Here is a 12,643-nt window from a genome sequence, read left to right as displayed (position 1 = left end):
GGGGGCACGAAAATTTTTAAAAAGTATTTTGTATTACATATCTATAAAAAAAATAGGCTTATATATACAAGGGCATATGGTTATATAAAGGGACTAAAAATTATTCCAAAAGTTATAAACAAAATAATGGAATTTTCATCCATTTATTGCAAAAAGAAAGTTATATAATTAAGACTCAATAATTTTTAATACTCTTATACTGTTTACATCTTTGGTAAGTTTGTCCAAGTTGATATAATTAGACCATCTCCAACAGTTGTTGGTTCAAACCAGTCACATTATTGTCACGTCAGCTTTCTTAAAAACCCCATGTTTTACTCCAACAATACACCAGCTCAAACCATCTTTACATTTTCACATATTCACTTACTTTTACATTTATTTTAAATAAAAATTTCAAAATACTATAAAATATTTAATTGTTATTTAAATAAATAGCAATATAATAAAAATTTAGTACTCTTTACTTTAGTAGGCCATGTTGTAACTTTTTTTTTTCTGACTTTTTGTAACATTTTTCTTTTAAGACTCTTTCTAATGTCTAATTGTAACGTTTTTTTTTTCTAAGACTTTTTGTATTGTTTTTTTATTCGAATTAAGCGTTTTAAAATAAATAATAAAATCATTAAAAAAATAGCCGTTAAAAACTTTAACCGTTAAACTTGCCATTGCGTTAGACAAACAAAAAAATAAATAACTTTTGAAATAAATATAAAAAAATATGTATATATGTATAATATTTTAATATATTTTATAAATATAAATATGGGTGTATATATGAGATGAAAGATGTAGTGATGGGGCCCATAATTAGTGGTTTATGGTGGTTTGAAAAACCAAACTTGAAAATTGTTTTTTTTGTTTAAACCAAGTTCTTCAATGGTTATTTGGTTTTTGGGTTGGTTTGAACCACATAAAAACCACCCATTGGAGATGGTCTTATTTATATTTGAAGAAATAACCAAAAAACATTTGACTAGTTAAAGTTGACAAAATAAACATCAACTTCTCATTTACAAATAAACGTGTATTTTTTCGCCTATGTTGCGTACACAGGAGTGTGAAATCCGTGGGCATGACGACAATTTAGAAGTGTGTCATGTGTACTCTTTAGGCGAAAAAATTAACTGGTAAAAGCAATTTTTATGGTGAGAAACCAGCTAGCGAATGGTTTCAAATGCTAATTTTCTTTCTGCAGACCGCGCATAACGAAAACTAAATGTTTTTAACCTTTTTCTATTTCTAGTTTCTTTGGTTATGATATTATAGTCTCTTTTTCGTTTTATATATGGGCTGCCAGTTAACAGCTTCCATAACATTTTGAACCAGTAACATCCGATTAGAATTAGATAACATGCTTGAAGGAAAAAAGTGTAAAAGGGTGGGGTTATAAAAAGTTTTAAGTTAGGAAAAGCTTAAAGATATCAATAAAATTTAATTTAATGTGCCTCAACTAGACATTTAAAATTTCCAAATTGTTATGTATAATATTTACTGAGAGCAACAATTGAGCTCAGTTGGAAAAGTGAAAAGAGCAGCCTTATAATGTGCAAAATCCAGTCATAATCAACACTAAACATAAAAATAAATTCGTGTTAAGATTTGATACCGATAAATATTACATGACTCGGTCATGTAATTGTTTCTCAATTTACGTTATTATAAGAGAAATCCTAATAAAATAATATTCATTTGCTATGCCTTGTATATGTTTTTGATATACTAGCAAATATTATTAAGAGAGTATCTATCTATATAATATATATAAACGAAAACATAAAAATTCTACGTGTCGCGATGTGGTCGCTCCCCCTTTTTTGGAGTCACCAGATTTGCTTGATTTTTAAATGGAGGCTTCTCATGCATTTGACCCGAATTCATGGGTATGGGTCTTACCAAGCCCAGATATTTCTTAAACGGGTTATAACATCTCATTAAATTAAAAATTATTCTCATCAAATTATTTATGTAAAAATCCTATAAAATAGGATATAATAAAAAATAATATCTTATTTATTTTAAAAAAGATATATATATTATTTAAATTAAAAAATCAATTTGATAGTAAAAAAAATAAACGGGTCTTAGGTCTCATCAAACCATAAGTATATTATTAACTTTCATAAATATTATTTACTAGTTTTTATCCCCCGTATTACGGGGGTTGTTTTATATTGTTTGTTCTAATATTTATTTATTTTTTTAATTTATATTTTTTTATTGTATGAAAGTTAATAATATACGTATGGTTTGATGATAAATTGTTTCACAAATAAATGAGATGTTATAACCCGGTTTGAAAGCTATATGGTTTTGATGAGACAAAAGACCCGTTTATTTTTTTACTATGAAATTGGTTTTTTAATTATAAAAATATTTATAAAAGTTAATAATATACTTATAGTTTGATGATGCCCAAGACCCGTTTATTTTTTTACTATCAAATTGGTTTTTTAATTTAAATAATATATATATATATATATATCTTTTTTTAAAATACGTAAGATACTATTTTTATTATATCCTATTTTATAAGATTTTTACATAAATAATTTGGTGAGAATATTTTTAATTTAATGAGATGTTATAACCCGTTTAAGGAATATCTGGGTTTGGTAAGACCCATACCCATGAATTCGGGTCAAATGCATGAGAAGACTCCATTTAAAAATCAAGCAAATCTGGTGACTCTAAAAAAAGGGGGAGCGATCACATCGCGACACGTAGGATTTTTATGTCTTCGTTTATATATATTATAGATAATTAAAAAACCAATTTCATAGTAAAAAAAAATAAACGGGTCTTGGGTCTCATCAAACCATATAGCTTATAAACAGAGTTATAACATCTCATTTATTTGTGAAACAATTTATTATCAAACCATAAGTATATTATTAACTTTCATACAATAAAAAGAATATAAATTAAAAAAATAAATAAATATTAAAACAAACAATATAAAACAACCCCTGTAATACGGGGATAAAAACTAGTAACGTATATATTTAATGATTGATTGCATATCCATGTGTATGAAGTATGAGAAATTAATGAAATATGTTTTTTTGTTATAACCCCCCTCACTTAAGTAAATTTATACTCCCTGATAAAAGGCTATAAATTTTGTCACTCATTACTCTTATATTAAACCTAACCCTTTTAACAAATTTATAATAGTTACCACTCTAAAAATGTATGCTTCAAATTTGTTAATTTAATATTTAATTTCTATTGGTTTTCAAACATTTTGATATTTATAATTATCTTTTACTTTGGTGAAATTGTTTTAAAGACTATTATATAACGTAGTGTTTAACGATTTTTTCTTTCTTGTATACTGATTATTTATTAAATATTGTATTTTTAAGAACTATTTATATGATACACGGCCTCAAACTAGTGTGACTATATAATGTTCGTCGTAAAGAGGCCATCATGATATTTTAAATAATTATAAAAGTTTTAAGTAATTATAACTTTGAAACATATAGTAAAGTCTTTCGCAGTCATACAATTGACTTTTAAACTAAATTGCTTCCAAAAGTTTTTTCATACATTAATATTTAAATAATTATATCATAAAAACAGTAAATTTATTCTTTTTAAGATAAGTATGACATTGCTGGTTGCTACATTATATTTTTTTAATTAAATAAAATTATCATGTTACATAATTATTTTATTTTTGAAAGACCAGTTTTATTTAAATCAAAAGAAGGACCACTTAAAAGATGACAGTAGCCCAAAAACAAGCAAAAACACGAAACAAAATCAAAACGTACATCTTATTAAATTGGAAAATTCAATAAGTTGAACCGGTTCCATTTTTCCCACTCTAAGCACGTTATTTTGCTTCACACACATGAAGGATGCTGATTTGATGTCGTTCACCAACTTTGACAATACAAATGGAATATTAATAAAAATACAATCGTTTCTAGATAGACATATCATCCAACAAGTTATCGTCGATAAGATTGCACCGCAAGACACAACTCCTTATTCTTTATGTTCTTAGTTGGATATTCAAGAATTTCTTCCACAGAATCAAAATGAACCCGGATAGATAATTTTACCCAATCATGTATAATTGACTAGATCACCTTAATAACCTTGCAATTCACAAACAAATGCTTGGACGTTTCAATATTGTTACCACAAAATACACAATTCAAATCACCAAAAACTATGCCTCTCAAAGATAACGCATCTATAGTGACAATACGGTCTAATAACAATCTTCATATAAAATAGTTTATCTTAATGAGAATCCACTTGAGCCAAAAAGTAAAGTTTTGAATCTGATAATTCACATTGTCAAGTTCCCAACAAAGCGAACTCACCAAAAAGTCCGAATACTTGTCATTCGTATTTCTAGTCACATCACACGGGTACCCCTCTTGTGTGTATATAAAAAATATGACATAGTGCTAAAAACTACTCACCATGCACTGGCCGATTATGGTTGACTCATGCTCTAATATAACGTAAACAAGTTATATTATTATATCATTTTACCTAATTTATTGCAATCTTCTTTTTATCGGACCTAATTGGTTCATGCTTCCATTACCCACAAAACATATCCACAAGCATAAATATATAGCTTTTCAAATAAATAATACAAATTTAGATGCTCATATATATAAATTAATGTGAATATATACAAACTTGTTCAACACTTATAAAATTTAATGGTATATTAGTTATAAAACGATATAAAGTAATGATTTAGATAAAATTAATTAATGGCTTTTGTAAGTTTAATTACAAACCAAAACGCAATATTGACATACTAAAAATATAATTATCCTATCTTTAATAGAAATATATTATTTCTTTTAAAAAGAAAAACTGAGTGGAGGAAAGTGATTTTGCCTTTTTGCGTATCATATGAAAACGAAATAATTTGATAGTGTTTATACCTGTAACTTTAACTTAATATGTCTACTAAAGTTGCAATATTTTACTAACTATGCAAACCGAATTTTCTTACGTCCATATTTGTCACATTATATGTCCAAATTTCGATTCTCTTATAAAAACCACATACACTAAAACACTAAAACACAAGACACCACATCCTTAACAATTTTCTAACACCAACATATATTCTAAGTTCTAACCAATGGTTAAGCCTGAAATCGGACTAGAGGTCGTTATCGACTCTCCAGACCTCAAAAACCAAGAACAGATAAACAGGTTAAACAGGTCACAACAAGCCATCATAGCTAAGATCAATGCAAGCTACTTTAGGATTTGCATATCCCTTGGTGCACAAGCCTTGTTATGGAAAACCCTAAGTGAGAAAACCAATTTTTCGCCGAGTTTTAATAACTTGCTCACCAAGTTACCTTCGACCACGTTCTTTCTCGTATGGTGTATCGCGATATGCATCTTCGTGTCGCTCTCTATACTTTATGTTCTTAGGTGCATTTTCCATTTTAACATGGTGAAAGCCGAATATAATCACCATATAGGAGTAAACTACCTTTTTGCACCATGGGTATCATGGCTTTTGTTGCTTCAATCAGCCCCAAAGTTCATTTTTCGAAATAAATACTCGTACGAGTATATCTGGTGGCCGCTTATAGTCCCAGTGATCGCTCTGGATGTTAAGTTATACGGACAATGGTTCACCACAGAGAAAAGGTTTCTCTCTATGGTGGCGAACCCGACGAGTCAATTGTCCGTTATTGGTAACCTAGTAGGTGCCCATGCAGCCATTAAGATGGGATGGCATGAAAGTGGCATTTGTTTGTTTACATTAGGGATGTCACATTATTTGGTGGTTTTTATCACACTTTATCAACGTTTTTCGGGTAATAATCGCATTCCTTCGAGGCTTCGGCCAGTGTTTTTCCAGTTTGTTGCCACCCCGAGCATGGCCGCCTTAGCGTGGAAATCGATTAATGGAAGCTTTGATATGTTTAGCAAGATGCTCTTCTTTCTATCCTTGTTTCTCTTCATATCATTGGTATGCATGTTAGCTTTCTTAGTATCTAATAGGGGTGCAAACCAATTAAGCCGTTTGCAAGCTACTCGAGCTTGGATCAATAAAAAAGCTCGAAATGAGCCGAGTTTTTTCGAGCTCGAGCCAAACCCGAGCCTCAAATAAAGTTCGTTAAATTACTTATCGAGCCCAAGCTTGAAACTTGTATCGGTTCGATTAGTTTGTCGGTTTTGGTTTGGTTAATAACCAAAAGCAAACTTGAGCTATTAAACCGTTTACTTAGAAATACATGAAATAGAGGCATAAAGACAAGAAATGAAGGTAAAATACATGAAATCGTGGTATAAAAGCTAGAAATATATGAAAATATAAATGATTCCGTTTGATCGGGTTAATTTCCGTTAACCGGGGGTACAAAAAAAATCGATAAACAATTTTCAGTTAATTTTGGTTCGGTTATTGCTCACCCATATTCATTGTATTAATTTTACACGGCACAATCGAACTTGAGCCGACATTAGGCTTGTTTAAGATTTTATTTCATAATATAAAAAACTAAATACGTACAAACATATATAAATTAATTAATAAATAATAATAAATGAGTTGAGTCTAAGCTTGAGAAAAAACAACTCACAAGTCAGGCTTGAGCTTTTGAAAAGGTGCTCGAAACAAACTAAGCTCGAGCTCTTATAAGTTAAAACAAGCCAGGGCTCGGCTCGCCTCGTTTACACCCCTAGCATGAAATGACACTAATCTTTTTATACAATAATATTTTATTCAAGTCTAACTTTGGTTTTTGAATACTGAAACAGGCTAGTAGACCAGTATTGTTCAAGAAATCAGTAAAAAACTTTAGTGTTGCATGGTGGGCTTTCTCCTATCCACTTTCATTCCTTGCACTTGCATCCATGGCCTATGCTCATCAAGCAAAGGAGGTGACTGCAACATATTTGGCACTTGTGTTGTCAGCGGTTTCGGTTTTAGTTTTCGTGTTTTTGTTGGTGTATTCGACATTGAAGATTGACTCACTTCTTAGGAAACCTGTTCTTATTTATTCTGTTGAACATTGACATGTGTAACTTTGTTGTATAAGTTTCTTGCTAGTTTGTGGTTTATTATATGATACATTATGTTGAATATGTTAGTTGATGATTTTGGCTTTCATTAAGCTCCTTGTTTTTTCCAATTTACTTGTAAATATTGTTGGAGTGACATGATTAAAAGAATCACTAAACTAGACAACATAATCATTTTTATAAATTATACTGATTTAAACTCCAACCATTTTTCTAAATGTTTTTTAAAACCTACTAGGATTAACGGTGAAGACTAAACATATACTTTCTCCGTCCCAGTCAAAGTGTCTTAGTTTGAAAAACACAAAGTTTAAGGTAAATTAAATTATTGTTTTCTTTGCTTAACAAATGACAATAATGCCTTTGGAAATTGGGTCCATCATTATTGTTTATTAATGTTAGTTATGTGTGTTTAAGGATAAACTTTGAAATTATCTAATAAATTTTGAAACTAGACATTTTTAATGGGACAAATAAAAAGGAAATTTGGACACTTTAATGGGACGGGGGAAGTAATAATTTTACAAATTTTTGAACTAAGTTTACAATTTTCAAAACTCGGGGATTAAACTTACAATTCAGTCAAACCACATTAACCATATGTGCAATTTCTCTTCTTTTATGTTTTCTAGTTGAAAAACATTTACTTTTGTTTAAAACGAAACAAAAACATATTGTTGATGGTTTCTTTCGGTAATCCTTCATTGACTGGTTACAACATTTTATAACAAGTTTTTTATACTATTAATTGGTCTTGTCATCGGTTTTTGGGTTGGTTTAGGTTTTAGAGAGTCACATTAGGTAATAACACGTTATTTTGAAATATACGTATCATTAATTGTAATAACGGGTCCTTGATATACGTTTTAATGGGTTAGTGGATTGATTTAGATTAAAAAAATACATATTATATTATAGCATATCATTTTGAAAGACATGTGTATTATTAAATATACATTGACGATCCTAATCGGGATTGTTGGGAGGTTAGTGTATAATTTTAGGTCGCACAAAGTCACATTTCATTATAACAAGTCATTTCGGTATTAAAAAGACATGTATAATTAATTGTACACTAATGATCTTGTAATCAAAGATTTATCATGAAGATCATTTGTCTCGATCTGAAAATAATACTGTGGCCCATCAAAAAGAAAATGCATGTAACTATGTAAGGAAACACGGTCCAGTGGTCCACAATCTCTTAAGGTAATTTGGGCCTCCTTGTTTAAGCCCAGTGTCACTGAAGCCTTTTGTAATTTTTGTATTATTAGACCTCATCTTCAACATGGGTTCGTAAACAAAACAAATGGGCTCATAATTATACTTCGTTCTAATTATATCGTGGACTTAGTAAATAAATTTGCAATAAAATAAGCGAGATGGTTCGAGTCGAACTTGAGCTTAACCTGAAACTTGTTTGATAAACCAGGTCAAACTCGAGCTTTATATACCAATTTTGATTATGCTTGTATAACTTGACGTTTCTGTTATTTAACCCGGCATTATTTAGCAAAGTATGTGGCCGTAAATTGGGTATGACTTTTTTTTTAAATAACTAAATGCTACACTTTATATGATTGAATAATTAATTTTCTTATTCTATACTCTAACCATATGAAGATAATATAACTTAAAGGGATCTTAAGATGAAATAATATAATGTATATTATTAATTAAAAAAAGTGAAATAAAATAGAAAACTCTAGCATGTGAAGAGATGGAAAGAAGCCAAATTCTGACAATAAGTGAAACTTCTTTGATATTGGCAAGAGTTGCAGTCCAAACTTGTAAGACATTCTTGACCGTCCATTTTTTACTTATTTTTCACTAAAAGCCTTTCACTTTGTATTTTTTTCATAAAGCATCCTTTACATAAATATATATATTTATAAGAAAGTGTTCATGTTATACGGTATGTTACCTCTGTAGTTTATAGTCATAACCGACATCATTATAGATGTCTTCAAATGTACAAACTTCATCCATCTCAAATTGAAAAACATGCTTTTTATTGTAAGTTAGCAATTTATGCAAACGGGTAGGCTCAGTGATGAAACTTCGAACAAAAACATATTGATTTACATTACTAAGAGAAAACAGGTGGCGGTGACCACCTGGGTCAAGCTTAAGCTTTGCCCTTGAGTAGGCTATCACCAATCATCAACGTATTACGCGTTTTAAAAAAGTGTTAATTGAATATTTAAGTATTGAAGGTTTATAAATTTCAAAAAATGTAAGAAGCGAAAAATAAACTTATTTAGGTGAGGATAAACAAAAGACTAAATAACATAAAAAATTTACGAACTAACAAATAAATTTGGAAGACGAATTTATTTATTAAGTGGAGAAATATAAGCAAGAAATGTATGAGGGTTTAGTGAATCATGATTAGTAACACTCATGTAGTTATTTTTTAAAATAGTTAATTTTTCATTTTCCATCATTTTTACCTCTAGTAAGCTTGAACCCTAGTATTTACTAGATAAAACCCATACATTTACCACCAAATCACAAGGAGTAGGGCAAATACAATTATTTATTCTTACTATACATAAATTAGTAAGAAACTAGAAACGAAATACAAATTTACTTTTTTATTTTTTTAATAGGATAAGAGTAATAATAAGAAAGGTATATGAGAGGTTACATAATTGCAATGTTATCCACTTTTATCTACTATACAAGATAGATGGATTATTATTAGTAATTATAAGCGTCACATATCTTCTAGAACATTTAATATACATGTATTTTTTCATTCATAATAACTTGGTGTGAATCATAAATGAAGTCAAATAGTCAAAAGCTTAATAAATCTTATAGTTTACTAGAAGACTTCCTATTTAAACCAATAATTCATTACTTTTTCTTCACTTATTCAAAGTTCACACCTCCATCTTCAAGAACCAACCCAACAACCATCCCATCAATATAATATTTACCCCCTTTTATTCAAACTATATAATATATCCATCACTCAATTCTATTAACACACACGCACACATTAATACAAGTTTCTTCATCATACCCATAAAAAATCTTGGATAATTTATAAGAATTTGCATAATATTTTGTCAAAAAAAAAGGTGATCATATATCATGTCATCAATATTGGCTTCGAATGGGATGGTGTTAGCCACCGCTATGGCCGCCGTCTCCGGCACCGTACTCCTCCTTGCCTTCCGCCTTAAACAACCCGACACCGGTGACTTCTCAATCAACCACTTAAGACCTGCGATCTCTTCAGGTTCCTTAAATTCTTCAAACTACTTTCTTAAAAACTTGTGTTTCTAGATTCTTGATTTTCTTGAATCTTGGTTTTCAAGAATATTTATTTTTTTGAATATTGGTTTTTTAGAATATTTATTTATTTAAGTGGAGGAAAACTTTTTAGTTTGAGAGTCATTACAAGTTTATATTAATAAAAAAGGTGGCTGGTGTTGCAGTTTGTTACCCGTTTGTCTTGTATTTTATATTATTTTGATATAAAATAATATATATTTTAATAAAGTAAAGTATCACATTGATTAAAATGATGGTTGTCGAAGTAGTTAGGCGCTACTATGTTGGTTGACCGGGAGTTGTGAGTATTCGGCCTTATTTGGGTGGGGATTACTCTTTGAGTACTCGCCCCTAGACATTTTTTTACAATATTAATTACAACTATGGAATTCAATCTATGTTTTTTCTTTCAAAATATCCGACTTTTAATATAAAAGTTTAAGAAATTCGGAAGACAGGACGATCAATGACCTTTTTGACCCTCCTCTGGCTTGTAGCTTTTGAGTCGTTCGATTAGGGAGTTACGAGTATTCTGTCTAGTCGAGGAGTACTTGGAAATTACTCGTTCAGTACTAGTTTGGCCTATAGCGGAGTACTTGGGAATTACTCGCCCCTTAGGTTTTTTTACAACATTAGTTACTCATGTTTTCTTTTCAAAGTATAAAAAGTTATTTTTTTTTCTTGCAATTATATTCTCTCTAAAACTTGTTTGATGACATATGCAGATGGGAAGAAGAGGGAGAAAAAGAACAAGAAAGTACACTTTGCAGAGGATGTAATGGAACCAAGTGGAAATGGTGAGGAGTTTAGAAAGAAGCTTCAAAGTAAGAGTTTTGGTCAAAATGTGTCAACTTTGAAAGATAAGGGGGTTAAAAGGAAAACAGTCAGAAACTATGAGGGTATACCAGCAAATAGATTGGCTCTGTACACTGGGATGCTCAGAGATCGTGGTGTTCATAGAGTCTCATATTGTTGACTCACTTTTGACTGTTGAAATTTAGTCCATCTTTTTGTGAAATATGTAGTTTTAGCCCCTAATCTTTTCCAATAGTACAAATTGATCCTTCTTTAGTTGATAGTTTCTTGTTTATGTTGGTTACAAGTTACAACACATGTTTGTACTTATTTCTTTTGATGATGTACCATTTTGTACTATCTAAATGAGTATGAATAGTTTTCTGTAAAGCTTAAGAAAATCGAACTGAAACAAAAAAAAATGGTCTCATTTTTATGTTTTGTCGGTAATAAATTCCGAATCGAATTTATAAATTTTCATTTTGTTTTGTATTTTATTTGTTTAAGTAGTTTATAAGAACTTATTAAATATGTGATGAAAATATATTAATTCATATGTATAATAATCATATAGTTAATAATTAACAAAATGATTTGGACACGAATTCATTACTCTGTGTTCATCTATTTTGCCCCAAAATTATAAAAGCTCAATGAGAAAACGCTAAAGAAACCCAAAAGCCAGTGGCGAAGCTTGGACATTCATGTCGAGGGGGGCGGACTCAATATGTATAAAAAAATTCCTATACTAGAGGGGGCGGGCTTAAAATTTAGGTCGGAAACGGGAAAATTTATGTCATGTATTAAAATTTTCGTCTGAAAAAGGATATAGTTACACTGCCGAGCGGAAAAAAGGAAGTCGGACTCAAAATTTCGATCGAAAATGGATAAATTTACACTATGTATAAAAATTTGGAAAATTGGTTTTAAATAATCCCAACTATGGCCTATTGGTAAATATCCATCCTAACTTTACACTTGCCTGCTAGCAGTACCAACTTTACATTTGTTTTTAACGGGCCGCGACTAACGGATGTTAACTCCGTTAGTCTTTGTCTGACGTGGCCATCCCAGTTGGCAAAAACTTGATTACGTGGAACGCGACGTGGCGGCTGACTGTGTATTATTATTATTATTATTATTATTATTCAGTTCTTATTCTTCTTCTTCTTCAGTTCTTCTTCTTCTTAGAGCATTCTCATCCAACCCCTCATATTATGTGAGGGGTGTTTTTATAATTTAGAGAGTGATTTAGGATGTTGTGAGTGAAGAGTTTTTATATTTTAGAAAAAGTAGTGATTTTTCTGTATATTTGAAAAGTTACTGTTCATCCCCTATAATTTTTTAATATATTTTGAAAGTGGTTGTGAGTGAAGGAAAGAGAAAAAGTAATGATAAAAGGTACCAATCTGTCACACCCTCAAAATCCACTAACGGAGTTTTACCGTCAGAGGGTGTGAACTAACAGGATCGGAATCATCAGTTATAATCAAACCATAAAATAAAGTTTCAAAACCATGAAAACGTTTAC

At 30.1% G+C, this 12,643-nt stretch overlaps 2 protein-coding genes across 2 annotated transcripts; both read left to right on the top strand.

Moving 5' to 3' along the window:
• Positions 1-5,128: 5,128 nt before the first annotated feature.
• Positions 5,129-7,026, top strand: LOC143566472 (S-type anion channel SLAH1-like). The gene is made up of 2 exons (XM_077053165.1): positions 5,129-5,977; positions 6,769-7,026. Exons 1-2 carry the CDS (start codon positions 5,129-5,131, stop codon positions 7,024-7,026), a joined length of 1,107 nt encoding a protein of 368 aa, XP_076909280.1.
• Positions 7,027-10,036: 3,010 nt separating this feature from the next.
• On the top strand, positions 10,037-11,481 carry LOC143567581 (uncharacterized). Its single transcript, XM_077053970.1, has 2 exons — positions 10,037-10,282; positions 11,043-11,481. Exons 1-2 carry the CDS (start codon positions 10,135-10,137, stop codon positions 11,291-11,293), a joined length of 399 nt encoding a protein of 132 aa, XP_076910085.1. The 5' UTR covers positions 10,037-10,134; the 3' UTR covers positions 11,294-11,481.
• Positions 11,482-12,643: the final 1,162 nt, after the last annotated feature.

The sequence above is a fragment of the Bidens hawaiensis genome, unplaced genomic scaffold (genome assembly GCF_021521415.1).
Source record: "Bidens hawaiensis isolate Kalapana, Puna unplaced genomic scaffold, B.hawaiensis_p1.1 tig00001236_1, whole genome shotgun sequence".
Classification (NCBI taxonomy): Eukaryota; Viridiplantae; Streptophyta; class Magnoliopsida; order Asterales; family Asteraceae; genus Bidens; species Bidens hawaiensis.
Note: the sequence above shows the minus strand (reverse complement) of the source record. Positions and strands in the feature narration are given on the sequence as shown.